The sequence below is a fragment of the Hippocampus zosterae genome, chromosome 20 (genome assembly GCF_025434085.1).
Source record: "Hippocampus zosterae strain Florida chromosome 20, ASM2543408v3, whole genome shotgun sequence".
In the NCBI taxonomy this organism is placed as follows: domain Eukaryota; kingdom Metazoa; phylum Chordata; class Actinopteri; order Syngnathiformes; family Syngnathidae; genus Hippocampus; species Hippocampus zosterae.
The window spans coordinates 10,794,579-10,812,344 of record NC_067470.1 but is presented as its reverse complement, the minus strand read 5'-3'; the positions used below and the strand labels follow the sequence as shown (position 1 = coordinate 10,812,344).

Here is a 17,766-nt window from a genome sequence, read left to right as displayed (position 1 = left end):
ACTGCCGCAATGCGAACCAAACTCTGACATCGGTGGTATAGTGACCGAACAGCCCGTATCAGGGGGTTCGGTACTCCATACCCACGAAGCACCCCATACCCACGAAGCACCAACTCCCCGAGGGACACGGTCAAACGCCTTCTCCAAGTCCACAAAACACATGTAGACTGGTTGGGCGAATTCCCACATACCCTCGAGAACCCTGCTAAGGGTGTAGAGCTGGTCTACTGTTCCACGGCCGGGACAAAAACCACACTGCTCCTCCTCAATCTGAGGCTCGACTTCCTGACGGACCCTCCTCTCCAACACCCCTGAATAGACCTTACCAGGGAGGCTGAGGAGTGTGATCCCTCTGTAGTTGGAACACACCCTACGGTCTGCCAATCCAGAGGCACTCTCCCCGTTGACCACGCAATGTTGCAGAGGTGTGTCAACCAGGACAGCCCCACAACATCCAGAACCTTGAGGAACTCCGGGCGGATCTCATCCACCCCTGGGGCCTTGCCACCGAGGAGCTTTTTAACCACATCAGTGACTTCAACCACAGAGATAGGAGAGCACACCTCAGAATCCCCTGCTTCCTCCAAGGAAGGCGTGTTGGTGGAGTTGAGGAGGTCTTCGAAGTACTCTGCCCACCGGTTCACAACGTCCCGAGTCGAAGTCAGCAGCGCCCCATCCCCACTGTACAGTGTTAATGGTGCACTGCTTCCCCCTCCTGAGACGTCGGATGGTGGACCAGAATTTCCTCGAAGCCGTCCGGAAGTCGGCTTCCATGGCCTCACCGAACTCTTCCCATGCTCTGGTTTTTGCCTCGGCGACCACCAAAGCTGCGTTCCGCTTGGCCAGTCGATACCCGTCAGCTGCCACTGGGGTCCCACAGGCCATAAAGGCTCGATAGGACTCCTTCTTCAGCTTGACGGCATCCCTTACTGCTGGTGTCCACCAGCGAGTACGAGGGTTGCCGCCACGACAGGCACCAACCACCTTACGGCCACAACTCAGATTGTCCGCCTCAACAATAGAGGCACGGAACATGGTCCACTCGGACTCAATGTCCCCCGCCTCCCCCGGAACATGGGAAAAGCTCTGTCGGAGGTGGGAGTTGAAACTCCTTCTGACAGGGGATTCCGCCAGACGCTCCCAACACACCCTCACAATACATTTGGGTCTGCCAGGACGGACCGGCATCTTCCCCCACCATCGGAGCCTACTCACCACCAGGTGGTGATCAGTTGACAGCTCCGCCCCTCTCCTCACCCGAGTGTCCAGAACACAAGACTCTGTCGTTGTGGTTATGTGGATGCTTTGTGAACGTGCAACGCAGATCAAGTTGGGTTGAACGCCGGCGTCTGCCGGCAACGGGAAGTGGACACGAGGAAGAGTCGTGGGAGATGGCTCGGCTTCGTCCAGCTCACACTCGGCTGCCAGCCACCATCCTCCACACTCGCACTCTCTTGACACCGGCGAGCGAGCGGAGCACACGCGATGAGCGTTCGACTTTTGAAGAATGTCGACTGCACACGTTGGTTCGTTCGTTGCGACTCATTTGTCGGTAACTTCCTCAACTCCTCCTTTCCTCCCCTCCCCGTTGCATCATCTCCCTCTCGCACTCCCCCGCCTCCATCTTGTTTTCCAAGTTTACGCGTGCACGGTGGAGTTGGAGTTTGGAGCCGGCGTGATAAAGTGTTGAGATATCATCAGACGTGTGTCAGCTCCACTAGGCGGTGCGGGAGTGGGCGGGGTGCAAAGGCCTGACCTAAAGCCAAGCGCTGAGGAAACTGTCTGCCGGCTGTTAGCCAATCAGCTTGCAGATTCCTTCACGCTGCGCGCGCACACACACTCCTCCTGCCTTTAAAACACACACGCAAGCACGCACACAGGGATGCAGTCATCCGTGCTGATGAATGGAAGTAGGTAGGTAGGTTGTTTTTTTTTTAATATAAATAAATCAATCAATCAGCCATTAAACTCAGAGGGCAAGGCAAGATTGGCAAAGAGGGGCATGAGGTGTGTGTGTGGTTGGGGATGGGGGTGCGGTTCAGTGGCAATGGAGGGAAAGAATATTTACCTGCAAAGAAAGGCTCGCTCGCTTCTTTGGGTTGAGCGTCTGCAACCGCTGCTCACACTGCGGAAAGAGCACACAAACACGTCAGTACAACACCAACACGCACAGGTATGAAGACACGCCCCGGGGGCGCGGCATGACCATCGAGGGAGTGAAATCTGAGGCGGGCTCGGATGGACGTTTTCAGAGGCCTTCGCGACTGCGAAGGCCGCTGCCTGTCCGAGAGTAGCACGCTGCTCGGGAGACGCGCGAGGAAAACGCAAGATCTCGAGGAAGGAAGCGGCGGCGCTTTGACAGCGCGCTTAACAGGAATATAGCACGCTGGCTTCACACACTGCCGCCATGTCGCCAGGCGACGTTCAGCCGTCATCAAATGCCCACCGACATAAGCCGAGACACACGCAGTCCGCACAGGCAGGCCAAATCCAAGGAAAGCCAACTTCCTCGGCGTAGTCCAGTCCTGTACGCGCCACCCCGTGACTAACTTGGCCGCACTCAGGATTTGTACATTTCCAGTGGGCTGACTTTTGCTTTCATGAAGTCTGAACTGTCGCTTGTGCGCGGCGCGAGCGACATTCCGACCCGTTCCGCCGCTTTGCATGGTGACGATGATGATGATGATGCAAGGTAGCTCGAGAAGCTAAGCCAGCCCCAAAGTCCTTTTTGGCAGATTTTGCCGTCCGAGACAAAAGCGCCGGTGGGGTATGACAACGGCAAAACCATGCAAGAGAGCCTCATCAACAACGGCCGATGGGAGACGCTCATCCAAGTCAAGATGAGCAAGCAGAGGACACAGAGAGCGATAATCTGAATAGAGGGATGAGGGCAAGTGGAGAGGATGGATTTGGGGAGGAGAGCGAGATTAAGAGCTTAGCACCGGGCTAATTACGGCACGTCGAGATGGGGGTAGGGGGAGATAAAAAAATTGGAGTGGCAACTTCACGCTAAGTGGCTAGCCGGAGAAAGGCCATCCTGACGTTAAGCTAAGCGGCGAGCCGCGAGCGAGAGAAGCCGCTGCTGACAACAAGTTGCAACTTGATTCTCAGCAGCAGCGGCGGCGGCGGCACGCCGAGACCAAAAGAAGAATGTCTTCCTCCTCTCCTTGCCCGAAAGCAAGGACCCAGCATTCAAAGTGCTGTTGGAAGGAAAAGTCTGACAAGACGCCTCCCATCCACACATCCTCTGCTGAGCGTTCAGATGCTCGCAGGTGACATGATGCCACAAAGAAGAGGAGAGGAGAGGAATGCTGCTGGGATGCACCGGGCCGGCCCGGACGTGCCGCACACGTCCACACATGACGGCAAACGCCAGCGGAAAGGAAGCGAGGAAGATGAAGGGAAGGGAAGCAGTCGCTATGTGGAAAGGAGCAAGCGAGAAAGGACAGCAGAAGGAACGAGGACAGGTCCAGAGTGTATACAGGAAACAGTGGGGAGAGGGATGAGAGGATGCCAAAAGCAGAGAACGAAGGCTGAGCAAACGTAAAAGGAGGAAAGAAGGCAAGAACAGAAAATGTGCAAGGAAAGAAGGCAAGATGAAAAGAGGACAGTTTGTGTTTGCCACATTTCAGGCCAAAAGTGCTCAAGTTTGAGTCAGCCGGATGTGACCTTTGACCTCTGCGCATCATCCATCATTTGCCGCAAAGCGCGGGCGGCACAGAGCGGCGCGAGTGACGAGAAGAATCCGGTCGGACCGGATGAGCGGCACCCCGCCCGCCTGCCCGAGCGTCGCCAACGCAGTCGTGACGTGCCCGTCGGCAGCGACTTCAAAACGGACCCTTTCAAAAGAAATGCCAAGAGGTTACGGTGCCAACGATGTCATGTCAAAGGCATCCTCGCGGGGAAAAAAAACACAAATATTTTTCATGTGACGAGAACGTCCCTACTACAGATGAAGTTGAACGAAGCCGACCACGTCCGGATCCAAGGTAGCCAATGCGCGGCCCGTCGCCGTGGCCTGCTGAGAGCACACTCACCCGCAAAGCATCCCTCCCAGCCGGCGCCGCCGCAAACACAAAGTCCACTTTTCAAGCGGCCGACGGAATAAAGGGCTTCTCCGTACGTCGGTCATTAAAGACCGCCGCTGACATCATGGTGAGCATCATCAAGAGGTGGCCAACGTGTCGCTTGCTGTATAACGACACGCACTTGCACCCAACGTGCGGCCTTCTGCCATTGCCGTTGCACGTGCGCAACGGTTGGTTGGGGAGGTGGGGGGGGGGGGGGGGTCCTCGGGAGACATCAACGTGCCGAGCAGCTGTTTCACTCTCACCGACAGGTGCCGCCGACAGCCTCCACGCACACTAACGGGTCCCCGCCAGCGCGGTGACCGACATCCGGAATCCCCAACTCCAGGACCTTATTCGTCAAAATACAGCGATGACTTCCAAATAAGAGCTTTTGAGCGCATGTTCACAGACGTTAACGCAATGCTAACACGTTTTCTCAATCACTCGAATGGACATTTTTGGAACAAAACCAAACCTCGTCGCAACAATTCACAGCTCCAATCAACACATTGACGGGCGCGCGCACAGCACAGCTGCACGACAAGGCACACATTCATGTGCAACAGCTGCCACAAACACACCGCCCGCATACGTGAGAGCGCATTGGGCGAATGAGCGCACAACTGCTTAGGTCGCTGTCATCTTGTCATCCACATGGACACGAGCGCAAGGGGCGCCGTCACCTAGCATGTCAATCATCATGTGCAACTGAGCATTTGGAGCAAAACAAAGATGCGCTAACAGGTGTTGGCACCAGCTGGCGGGCAACCGCAAGATGGCGGATGTGCGGCTTACGTGAGCTCAACTTCTGACTCGCGTGACTCGCTCCCTCCGTCCTTCACTCGCGCTTCACGTTTGTTGGCCGTCTTTTCTTTGCGCTGATGGCCGCCAGAGGCCAAAGTACAAGGCCGCGCTACCGGCCAATGGCGTCGCTGGACGCCCGCCCGCCATCCTGTGTGGGACAGCCCTGAGGGCGTGTGCTTGCGACGGCCCTTTTGGGAATCATTCACTCATTCTCCAACCACTACACTGGAATGCTGACATAGGTGACCGACATAGTTTTGAAAAAGAATGAAACATATTTGTAGTGAGGAGGTTGTCGCGAACGAGTGAGCAAATGTTTGCAAACGGGGTCGCAAAAATCTTTCCGTGCCATTGGCAATGTGCTGAGGATCAAACGGTGGCCCCAATAAAGCACAACTACAACCGAGTGAGGATCCAATTCATTGCCGGCTAATTCGATCATTGCTTCACCATTTCGAGACCTTGTTTGCCTTCAAATTGTCTCTCAACAGTCACCAGCAGACGCCATCTCTGTTGTCTTCCATGAAAACAGCCTTTGTGGGTTCCCCCCCAAACATCTGCCATTACTTTGGGAAACAAGTCGTGGCCATCTTCCGAACCAAAGCAGTACGTCAATCACAATTGTATGATCTTTGCGCATTGACAAATTGAAACTAATTCATAGACAGATGAATGGATGATGAAGATCAATGCTAGTTGCGTCTCGTCGGTGATGCCCTGATCATTGGAGCCAGTTTTTCTCGTCCACTTCACTCACTGGCCATCGTCAATTCTTTTGACAGTTTGGGAAACAGCGCTTGGACTTTGCCACCTCCCTTACATGCCCGAGTGAGCAAAACGCAGACTGACGCGCGCACACATCGACAAAGTTGGAGCAACGACATCACTTATCAGCACGGCAGAGATGCTGAAATAACACGCTGGCAACCTTCACTTCCTGTCTGGAGAGGAAGCAGGAAGTGGAGGGGGGACTCTTTTTCGTCTTCTCTTTTTTTTTTTTGATGCCCGCAGAGCCTTTCTTCAGTGACGATGGTCGCCAGAAGAAGACAAAAAAGCCAAGAAAAGTCCCCAAGGAGGTCGTGAAACTGAGTGCACTGCAACTGGCCTCTGCGTTCGCGCATGCGTGCGTGTTGGGGCGTGGTCGCAGACCGGGTTTCAGTTCAGTGAAAAATCCTGTGTGTGTGTGCCTCCAGGCAAAACACACACACACGCGCGCAAACCTGAATAGTCTGTGTGTGTGTGGGGGGGGGGAGATTTTCCCATGGGAGTGTTATTGTCATTTGGACAAAAAGTTGAATGGAGTTTTATGGCCACACCTACAACAATATACGCCTGAGACCACGCGCTTGCCCGAACGCATGCACACACACACACACACACACACACACAGTCTGCCTAGAAGAGCAGGGAGCACATCATCCCCACAGTGGAACAAGTGTTTGTTACTGAGCTAAAAATACAATGACCCAACAGCATTGAGATTGATTGATTGTCACGCTGTCACATGATGCAAGCATTGAGAGTTCGTTTGTTGGGGGGTGGGGGGCAGGCGGGATCAGTCCGATCGCAGTGGACTTCCGTGGATGAGATAGGAAGTGCCTGAACGCGCACGCGTGTGTGCGTCATCGTGAGACCCATGCGTGATGACAGCCATTTTGGTGACACAACAATGCACACGCGTGCGCGCAGACACACACACACACACACACAAACAGCAACAGTCCTTTTATTTGAGTCGAACTACTGTCCCCGCCACCGGTGCCGATGACAAAAAAATGACAAAGTGCTGCAAATCTAAATGCCTCGGTGGTGGGAGGACTTTATGAAATGGTAGTCATCGATGGCTACAATCGGACCCCCACACTGCTAAGTAGGAAATGTAAGTATCAGTCTATGTGTGCGTAGTGTGGGGGCATGCTGGTGCTGTCTGCGGTCGCCATGATAACAAGGTGTGTCCCGTGTTTGTAGAACAAACAATGGTACCTTTTCACTGGAGGGAGGGGCTGCGTGTGCACGCATTCCTCTTCTTTTCTGACTGTCTGTTTGTGTGTTAATCAGTGTGGTCACCAGCATGTGTGTGTGTGTGTGTGTGTGTGTGTGTGTGTGTGTGTGATAGAGAGAGAGAGAGATTAGCGCGTGTAATGGGGATTAGGCGATTTAAACACAACAACGCAATCGACAAGTGACGCACAAGTTGCAATTACACACAAACTATCCAATCAATCGATCGATCGGCATGGTAATGAGCGAGCATTGTATCATTGCTGCTAAGAAGCGCCCGAATCATTCGCCTCGGCGCGGGCTCGCCAGTGCGGCTGCAATCAGCTTGCCATCGGCCAATGGCAGCGAGGACGACTCCTTAAGTGTTGGAGCTCACCGATGACCACTTCATGCTGACCGGATGTGGCATCGATAGACATGAAAAGTTAGCGCATCCCACATTTTGGTTTCCAATTCCAAAAAAAGAATTGGCCTCCGCCCCCACCCAAAAATCAATCAATCAAAATCACTACTTAGGTCATTCTTCTCTCATCTTTCACAATATTCTTTTTCCACTCATTGATTTAGGCCCCATTTAATGGAATTCAAACGTCATTGAAGTCCTGTTTCGAGTTGACACAAACACAATCCCATTTGAGGTGCTACTTGCTGGCAAGAAAAAATAAAGAAATAAAAAACAGTGCAGCACGTCCTTTTGTTTTCTTCTCGGGATGTGAATGGCCAAGTGAGATTTTCAATGCCCAAATGTTGATGAGCACGTCATGAAGGACACAAAGCAAATGGCAAGATCCACCAAACATGCAAAGACGGGCCCTGTGCATTGTTCTTGTTCAGTCAAAGTCGCTCGGCTAAATGTTGATGTTGCCGTTGGGACACTTTCATTTGGATTCAAGTATCCATCTCACTTGCGTCCTCCTCCTCCTCCTCGTCCTCGTCCGTCAGCAGCCAGCTGACAAAAGTGTTTAGTCAGCAGCGGCTGGCGGGTGGGCGGGGGAGTCGCCTTTGAGGCTGGCTGCTACTCGGCCGGCTTTTTTAACTCTTTGCGGCGCCTCGACTTCCTCCCACAGAGCGGGCGGGCTTTTGTGTCGAGGCGTCGCGTGGAGGTCGGACCTGTTGCGCCGGATGCCTGGCATGCTGTAGGCTGAGCCGGCGCGCTCGGGCGTGGCCCGACGCCGTCGTCGATGAGCGGCTCGGGGCACTGACAGACGGCAAGGCCGGGACCGCCCGCCTACCGTCGCCACAAGCCTCGACCTATTTGTTGCCGGGACAAAGTCCGAGCTGTGAAAGAATGTCAGAGTGGCCAGAGAGGGGGAGGGGTAGTGGGGTGGGGGGTGCAAGTTGATGCTTTTCCGTCGGCCGGACGGCTGCCGTGTAGACCTCACTGTCACCCCCATCGCTGCAAGGGAACTTTGTGACGCGCAGTGGACCTCGATGCCCCCCCACCCCCCCACCCCGAAATCCCACTGCCATCATTATGCAGTCTGGAACGGCCAACGTCAATCATCCTTCACTCCTGTCACAGCATCGGGGTGTTGATGAGGGAAACGGGAAGAGGCGGAGCTTGGGCTCACAGGTTGATGAAGGAAACGGAACCGCTCAGAACCTTTCGGTTGCTGGGATCAATCCCAAAATAGGAGCACAGCAAACGCCAGGGTGCTCTCGTCATGGGGTGACCCGCACCGTTTCCCGACTGCCCTTTTCGCGCCACTTTTGCCTTGGTACTCGGGGTTTTTAGCGGCGGCGCTCCGAGAGTTGAGCATATTTGAGACTCAGTCTTCTCAAAGCTCCCAAACGGAAGTCTGCCGGCATCGGCCGCGTGCGGCTTACGCAATGGCTCTCGAGACGCGAGAGGGCGAGCGTGCGGATGCGGCAAGCGAGTCGTGTCGTCTTCAACTTTGGCCTGCACCTTGCATTTATCTCCTCCCCCTCCCTCCTCGCCATCTTCCCTCACCCGCTGGGGAGGAGGGGGCGGGGGGCTCGGGGGCGAAACCTAATCTTATCTAAAAAAAGGCGGCTCTCTAAATAGCACCGCGCGCGCAACCAGACGGTAGCCGGGGCTCGCGTCTATCCTTCGCTTGTTTTGTCAGCGCCTTTCAGAGGTTGACAAAGAGCTTGTAGGGGGCGCTCACGAGACTACAAGTGGATCAATGTGTGCGTGCGTGTATTAACATGAGCTGAATGTGGAGACAGTGAGCGTCTCAGGGGGACCGTGAAAGCTTTTAATTAGCCGCTTGACTCCCCAATGACACACGTGCATCCCATTGAAACGTCATTAACGCGCAGAGAGAAATATTCGAGTATGGGGGTTCCCGGTCCCCCCACAAAGAGTGGCCAGTGGATCATCGTTACCTCCTTCGTTTCAATTTCAAATTACAGTCATCGTTCCCGCTGAATTCTTTGCGGCCGGCCAGCAAGTGGTGTTTGTATCCGCCTCAAAATTTGTCGAGTTCCAATGTTCCAATTCGAGACGTAACACTTCAATTGGTTCAACGTGACTGAAAATCCCTTTGCAGTGATTCGAGAGTCTGAAACTAATGAACAATTGCCATGGCAGTTTCATTCCCGCCCCCCACCAAAAAATACAATTCCACGACAAAGTATGTTCTCACGGCACAACTAAGTAGTCTCGCGCTGAATATCAAACAGCATCCCTTAGTAAGCAAGAAGCGCTACACTTCATTCACTGAAAAATAATGCATGATCAAAATTATCAAGATCACTAACAATGGCTCAGAGACCTTGTATGATTGGAAACATTGACTATGCTTTCTGTCATCCTCCGTGAAAGATTATACTGATTTTCTTTGTGTTCTTTCAAAATAAGACATTGACAAACTACTTTTACTTTGAAAAACAACATGTTCTCATGAATGCTATGGACCAAATCATCAATTCATGTTTGTACATTAACGGCAACGTCCAATCGAACGAATGCTCCGTTTTGGAATAAAGGGACGGAAATTTAGAATTGTTTTTGGTTTTTTGTCCGATTGATGGGGGGGGGACAACCACAAAAAAAAAAAAAAATCAACAGATTAAAAGCATCAGTTCTTAAAGTTATTATTACAAGTCGGAATCTTGGCTCTAGCCTTCCTGTGTGTGGTTCGCCCGTTTGCCTCCATGAACGGGTCCTTCGGTGCGAACGTGAGCGCCAACGCTCAAGTGTATTCGGGTCGCCTGCGAACAGTCCAGAGTGCACTCGGCCTCTCGGCCCAAGTCACCTGACTCCATCGTCATCGATATCGTGACTTCAAAGAGTGCCCGGTTGTTTCAAATTGTTCCACGACGTCCGAGTTCATCTTGATGCAACGCGGGGAGCAAGTGGGAACAAGCGAACAAAGTGGAGCTTCTTTTCAAATAAAGCGCCACCAGGGACAAAAAGTGGCGAGCATCCGCTGTCGTCACGCCAACTACGTGGCCACAGGCGGTGCAGGAGCGCGCTCACAATGCAGGAGGCGCCGGTGGCGCACAAAGAGCGTCTTGTGCGCACCGCATGTTTCGAAGCCATGACGGCCAGGCCGGCCTCTCGGCCGGTCAAGAGGAAGCATCCTCCGGTCGCCACAACGCCCAGGAATTCCCAGCGCTTTGATGTTTTGATTGGCGCTCCTCCCTCCCACTCGCGCGCTGCGCGCGTGTGAAAAGAGACGAAGTGCGTGCGTACGCGCGCGCACACGCGCAGAGCAGTGGACGGGCCAATAGACGGCGAGAGGCGCAGATGCGCGTCTGCCTGGGGCGGAACGCAGCTCTGCTGACTTACTTTACAGGGAAGCTAACCTGTTAGCATCGGCGGAGGAATTCCACAAGTAATGTGGGACATGAGTGCACCACTTGTAAACAGTCTGGCTTTTTTTCATTTCCACGTTTTGGCATAAGTCAATGAATTCTCGAATGCAGGCTTCCATGAGTTGCATTTCCTCTTCATGCACGCTAAATGGACAATAGCATTTAGTACAAGACTTCGAGAAAAGTGTGTTTTAGCATCAGAGCTTCACCGGAATGCTAATATGTTAGCTTCAGTGGAAGAATTCGAGAAGCATCTCAACATCAGTGGGGGACTTCTAGAAGGCTTTTAATAGGTTCCGGCATCAGAGGAAGACTCTTCACTGCTAACACGTTAGCATCAGCAAAAAGCCTTCTAAGAGCTTATACATTGGGTATTCACATCAGCGGGTGACCTCTACAAATCTCTTCACGTGTTTTAGCATCAGCAGAAGACTTGGAAAATGTTTTAGTCTGTGTTAGCATCAGTGAAGAACTTCTGGAAGCATCTCTAATCACAACGGCGAATGGCTTCTACAAGACTCTTGACATGTTTGAAAACTTTGAAATGGTTCCAAAACGCGTGCTAGCATCAGTGAACAACTTGTTGTTCATGACTTGGATGCTGTGTCCAAACATCAATGAATGACTTCTAGAAAGTCACATCAGATTACTTGTAAAAGCTTTAAATTTGTGCTTGTGGCAGTAGAAGACTGCTGAGAAGTTTTTTTGGTAGCATTGTTAGCATCAATTCTCAGAATTCTCAAAGTATCTCAATGTGTAGTACGTCAGTGGATGACTTCTAGACAGTTTCAAATGTGCTTTAGCGTCGATGGAACAATTCTAGTAGCATCTCAACATGCATTAGTGAGATAGGAAGACTTGCAAATTGTCTTCTTTAACATAGTTTACATCAGTTTTGAGATGATTTGGCATCAGTACAAGCATCTCATCGTATGAGCATCGGTCAAAGACTTTTGGGCTCATCATGTGCTTTATCATCTGCAGAAAACTTCTTGGCAGTTCTGAGGATGGTTTCAGAAGGCTTTTTACTTTACGTTTCGCAATAATTGTCTGCCCTCGATTTGAATTGTGTTGGTAGCGGTAGAAAATGGATGGCAAAGGTTGCGCACGCTTCGCATGATCGCTGGATGACCAGCAGGAGGGTCTACCTCCCTCTCAATCACCATTTCAATGACAATTAGCAGATTTGCCGAAATATTACTTGTGTTATTTGAAGCATCCCTTCATTTGTCATTTGACCATCTGGACACATGTTCACCATCTTCATCGTCATCATCACATCCCGCAAGCGCCGCAAAAACACAAATCAAGGTACATCTATCCCTCACTCCTGCAGCACATCTAAACTTCTGAATGACATAACTTGAAAACAAATGTACTAGAAGTCCATCAATCGCCACGGTTGCGCATCATTTCGGTGTCGTGTCGTAACAAGTTAACTGCAAAGTTCCCGAAGGCGGTCCCAAAAGTCCTTCCCTACTTCTTGCAAGTGTCAATCATTGACTCACGCAGATAAGACACGGCGGTGACGTCATGACACCTCATACACGGCCAGCATCCTCCTACGCGCAAAGCTAAGCTAAGCGGCTAACGCGCTACCAAGATGCTCGAAAGAGTCGCGTGCACGCGCGAACCAGCGTGGAAAGTCAACGACGGGGATAGGCGCGTGCGTGAAATGGTAGTGGGGAACACGGTTGGGGTCGGGGGGTGGGGAGGATGCAACAGGCGTCACGCCAACCGAGACGCTAAAAAGTCTCGAAGATGCGTCGAAAAAGTGAGCAAAGCACCACCAAGGTGACGTTTTCAGCCCCCAACGGCGACATTCGACGACTTGTCGTCGCCTCGACCAATTTTAAACGACAACGAGGCTGACTTTCTTGATAAATTTGTCTGAGCAAGGTCACCGCACCACTGTGCAACCAGCAGCTGTTAGCTGCGATGTGAGCGGAAGCACAGTACGCGTCCCTCCAAATTACAACAGAGGCCCAGGGAGATCGAGGTGCAACATTCATATATTTGTACTTGAAAAGCTATTCCGTGATTTGCGTCGGTACGTTTCGGAACCAACGTGCGCTTGGAAACATATTGGTGTCGTTACGGGATGTAAAAACTAAAACTAAGGGCCCCGTCGTCATATGACGCATGCAAGTGAAACGACGTAACCCGAGCTGCCACGACGAGTGACATCCATGGTTTGCGAACGCCAAAAACATGCCCAATATAAGTTCAAGTCCCTCAACAAGTCGCCCGGGCCACGGTTCGAGTGCTTCTCCAGGCCCAAAAGCAACAGGTGGCTTTACTTTGAAGGCGCCGGCAGGAAGCCGCCGCTGTGCTTGCCGCTGGCCTGACGGTGGCGTCTGCTAGCTTTACACATGGCCACTAACTAACTGACTGGCAAACAGCGAGGCTCCGACCAAAGTGCAGCCGAGATATGGATGCTCCCCTGCGGCCGCCAGCACACTTTGACCCCACCCGCGCCACTCTCCCCGCGGGCAAAAGCTCCCGACGACGACCCCCGCTGACTGCCCCCTGCCCAAAGTTTGTCCCGAAAGTGCGAAATAGCTCGAATGGGCTTCAAATTGCGACGAAGGAAGGAGGAAGGGGAGCCAGCCGCGCTGAATTCCACCGCTTGGATGCGCATCAAACTAGGAAGCAACGAGGGGAGGGAGCAAAAGTGCTCGCTCGCCATCTTAAAGTTGACTTGGCACACGGCAACAAGTCAACAAGCATCCGACAAGTCACACAACACACACTCGCCCAAAACCAAGTGTCCCAAAAAATAAGAAGAGCAACACTCACAGCGGACTTTGTTGGGGTTGGGCTGCTTACGCCGAGACATCGTGGCGGCCGAGGATGACGATGAAGAGGATGAGGAGGATGAAGATGAAGGCAGTGACGGCGGAGAGGCTGCAAAGTTGATCCGAAGAGGAGACGAATCAAAATGGCGTTTCCGAAGGGATGTGCAAACTTGGACAAACTTTACTCCGGCTTCTCCTCCTCCTCCTCTTCCCCCCTCCCCCTCCTTCTCCTCCCCTCCTCTTCCTCCCTCCCTCGCTCGAATCTCTCGCAAGTCACTCGAGTCAAAAAGACTCGAAGAAGAAGAAGCTTGTTGTGTGTTCAAGTCGTCGGCCTCTCCTCCTCTTCCTCCTCCGTGTGTGTGTGTGTGTGTGTTTCTAAAGCCGTACACTAAAGCCCATCACGTGTTGTGTGCGTGTGTGTGTGTGTGTGTGTGTGTGTGTGTGTGCGTGTATCTCCAAGGGGACGTGGCCATCAAGCATCTCTGTGCACGCGCACGCGCCCGCCCGCGGGAGGCTTCTTCCTTTGCGCGCACGCGCAGCCCAGCAACTTCTTTGAAACTTTGTGGTTTGACGAGTCGACTCTCGTCAAACGCTGCCGTTACCCCCCCCCCCCCCCCGCCCGACTTGTTTCTTGGGTTTGCCCAAACCAGCCAGCGCAGCATCCGTGGAGTGCAAATCTCGCGAGACTTGGCGCGAGAGGATGTGGAATAGGAGGATGCTAACGCTCAGGCCCGATTTAGCTTAGCTTGTAGCTACCAAATCCACAGCTTCTCCTGTTTGATAACTTTTACATACATGTGAGTAATTTAAATCCACTTTCAATTGGAGAATGCTGATTATTTAAGCCCTGCGAGGTGAGCTGTACTCCTGAATGTAGAAAAACAACTTTGTATGTGTATGTTGACAGGGCAACAAGGAAAACAAGGTCATTGTTTAAATCCCACATATCTTTTTCTTCGATACCTAAACATATAAAGTCGGTTTGGTGTCCCATTATGCTTTTATTCATGGAGTCATTGTTGTCACTTAGTCGTTCATTGTTTGCAAGTGGATTTGCCTAACTTAAAATGGTCTTCAAAGACAACTTTATAAATTGGAGCAGTAGAAGTTGAACTTGCTTTTTCATGTCAGTGTTTCTCAATACAAACATGTAATATCCAAAATAAGATGATCTGACTGACAGGGTGCCCTATTGAACTTGTTTATTGATCCACTACTGTCATTTAGCGCGTGTGATACCCTTGACCTAGTCCACACATCAAGACAATCGGGCAATTATTTTTATTTTTTTGGCCACACTTTTAGGATGACAAAGTGCCGACGATCTCGGTCTAATAAGGTTGTCCTTGGATATAAGCTTTGTGCTCTGAGATATGTTACGAGTGCATGTGTCCCGAAAATTGGATCGGGCTGACAGTCTTCAATATTAACGTCCAATATTCACAGCCCCAGATCGTTGTGTATGTGTGGTAAAATTGAATTGTGATGACATCAACGTAAAGTAACCTATCCAGAAACATCCCAACATGGACACTGGGGCGGTGCTCTTGGTTAAACTGCAGCGCATGTATTTATGATGCAAACGTCTGAGCGCTGTGCTTCAACGTTTCCACCGTTGCTGCCTTCCACCTTCCTTCCAGGGCTCCTGCTCCTCCTTCCTCCACAAAGGCCGTCCGCCGCTGACGGTAACGACAATGAGGAAAGTAGGTCAGTGTTTGTTCAGGGCCGTTCTCCAAAGTCACACCCCACTCATAATTGAGTGACTTGGCCATTTTGTGGTTATGTGACCCGTTTGTTTTGTGCCGCAATGCATCTTGAAAAGTAGCCAACAAAGATGGCCTCGATCAAATCAAATGCAGGGGGCATGGGCACTGGGTCACCCCACTGAAAAAAAAAATCACCCAGTTTTCCAAAAATGCTGATAAATCTGTATATTTTTTCCAAAAAAATGGGGTGACAAAAAACGTGAAAAGAATTGGCTCCTCCGCCCCTCCCACTTTTTCCCCGTGTTCAACAAATACCATGCAAAAGAAGGAAGATGCACTTCTCTGTATTCATTTAAGATAATACCCACATTGAAACAATCTTGTTAACGCAATTTATTCATTCTTCCTCAATTATTGCACAATCTTCTGATACGCTGCAATTTTCCAATTACAGTGACGCAAATCATTTTTTGTTTGATCAATGGTTAATCTGGAGACTGTATTTTCTCAAAATTGGGATTTAAAAAAAAAACGTTTTTCCCTTTGCTGATTCAAAAACAGGACATGGTTTCAAATGGAGAGCGGAGAAAAAGCAAGAAAACTAATTGATTGTGGTTCACTTCCTGGTTTGGTGGTCTACTGTCTCAGTTAAAAAAATAAAAAGAGGCAAAAGTGTTCGAGAAAGTAAAGCAGTCCACTGTGTCCACGAGGGCGTGTGGATTTTGGTCCAGCGCAGGCCAAGCGAATGGCTTCAAGGAAGTCCTAAATGAAGGTGGAAACGGGGAAGGTGTGTCGGCATGCCGCGCGCTTGAGCCGCTCGATTGTGATTGTGATTGCGATGAGGCCGTTGTCGCGACCTTTGGAACCACTTGACGGCGCTAATCTCCTCATTTTGCATTTCTATGCGATGCGCTCCACTCGGAGGCGGTTCGCATGACTTCCCCCGTCCATCCCAGCGAGCCAAGACGTGATCGTCAATCAAGTGACTTCACTGAGCAAACTTGACAATGTCATTCTTGCTCTTTCTTGCCCATGACATCGTTCCAAACAATTTTTGCTCCTCTTTCTCCAAGATGCCAATCAAGCGTTCAAAAGGTTTGGCTTGGTTATCGGCCGTAGCGTTCCCTTCCTAGGCACGCTAACTCTGAGCGGGCTAGTCCTCCGACTCCCTCCGGCCGGCGCCAGGCTTGCCGAACAACGAGGCGAAGTCACGCAAGCGTCTGGGACCGAGTAGCGAGGAGACAAAGTTGCGTCTCCGGCAGCACAAAGTGTGCCATGTTATTTATTGGCCGGTCGCCACGGAGATGTCGCAGAGGAGCCAAGCATTGGCCTGAAATGGCCTGGATTCATTCATTCAGACCGAGGCCAGGAGGAGCTCGCGGCTGCCGGGAATTGCTCCCCGTCCCCGGCCGCCTTCAAGTTCCAGGGCCCCAACTTTCCAATTTTTAGTTCGAGTTGTCCATTTCTGCGAACACGAGGAAGTTTTGCCACTCTATCGTCCGCTACGTCGAGGGTTAGGGTCTAAAATGTGCCCTGCCGTGCCCTGGCCTGCTCCTCCTCCAACTCCTCTTCGGCCTCCACCGGAGCTAGGAGTTGACGTGACAGCGCCACCTGTTTACAGCGTCGGGATGACACAACAAACAGACATCTCCAGCTGCGGACGGCGGGCGTGAGAGGGGGAGGGCCCCGCAAAACCGGTTTCCCATCGTGATTCGGAGCTCATGCTAGTTTGCCTGTCAGCCAACTCGCTCTTGTGCGCTGCTTAAAGAAGCAGTGCGTGGCAACTGTGTCTCCGCTTGCCCTGGAACATGAGGGCGTATCGCCACGGGAGGCAAATGCACGTCCAGCGCGTCGAAAACCTGCCACGCTTTGCCCTGAGCCAAATACCGCTAGCAAATGGCGGCAGGCCTTGGACTCTCCGGACCTGGATTTGCCACCTCGACCGACCGCTGCGTCTCCGACTTGGACCTGCCCAGCGTGTAGTGACACGGGCGGCCGCTAGGGGGCACCACGTTGCACTCCAAAGACGCTTCTCCTCACCGCAGTCGGTCTCGGGGCACTTGGAGACCACCGACAAACTTGTACTTGCAACTTGCACTTGTCGAAAAACGATGGACGCTCACTGCACATCGTGACGAACAAGGCAACGGTCGCCACGGTCAATATCAAATGACAGTAGTAATAGAGATGCTTTTGACTTTGCTTTATTGTTAGTAGGTAAGCGAGGAATGCACTAGAAGAAATGGCTGAAGAGAGAAACAATCGTCTGGTTGGATTGATTAGCAACATGACAAGTGGGATTGATGAGCGATGGAGCTCCTGCAGTCAATCGGGTTCCTCTTCGGCTGCGCAAGTCGAGTGTCGCCGCCCTTGGAAACGTCACGGTCATTGATTTAGGTGGCCGTTGTAGAGGGCAGCCAATCGGAGAAGAGGAGAAGTTGAAACCAAAGGGTCCCCAGCGATGCGGACAAATTGGCACATTGGCCTGTTTTGCTCCAATGTGGGGAAAGAAAAGCCCCCGAGCAAAGAGGCTCTTTTCGCCGACACACACACACAAAACGAAAAACAACGCAATTTCTCCAGCAGCCGTCATCGGAACTCCCC

General features: G+C 51.8%; 2 protein-coding genes across 4 annotated transcripts in view; one reads left to right on the top strand and one right to left on the bottom strand.

Annotated features, from left to right (window-relative positions):
- The window catches only part of rreb1a (ras responsive element binding protein 1a), a 28,720-nt gene extending 14,706 nt beyond the window's left edge, over window positions 1-14,014 (bottom strand). For 2 of the 3 annotated variants that reach the window (XM_052054245.1, XM_052054246.1), the window contains exons 1-2: window positions 13,458-14,013; window positions 2,069-2,125 (exon numbers count right to left, since the gene is read on the bottom strand). The gene's annotated coding sequence lies outside the window, so the exon portion shown is untranslated. Of the gene's footprint in view, window positions 1-2,068; window positions 2,126-13,457 lie in introns of all 3 variants that reach the window. The other variant, XM_052054247.1, reaches the window with a different exon arrangement.
- Window positions 14,015-17,434: 3,420 nt separating this feature from the next.
- Window positions 17,435-17,766, top strand: part of LOC127593093 (LYR motif-containing protein 4) — a 29,314-nt gene continuing 28,982 nt past the window's right edge. Inside the window, exon 1 of the mRNA XM_052054321.1 lies at window positions 17,435-17,453. Coding sequence (XP_051910281.1) covers window positions 17,450-17,453 — 4 coding nt within the window. The 5' untranslated portion in view covers window positions 17,435-17,449. The remainder of the gene's footprint in view (window positions 17,454-17,766) is intronic.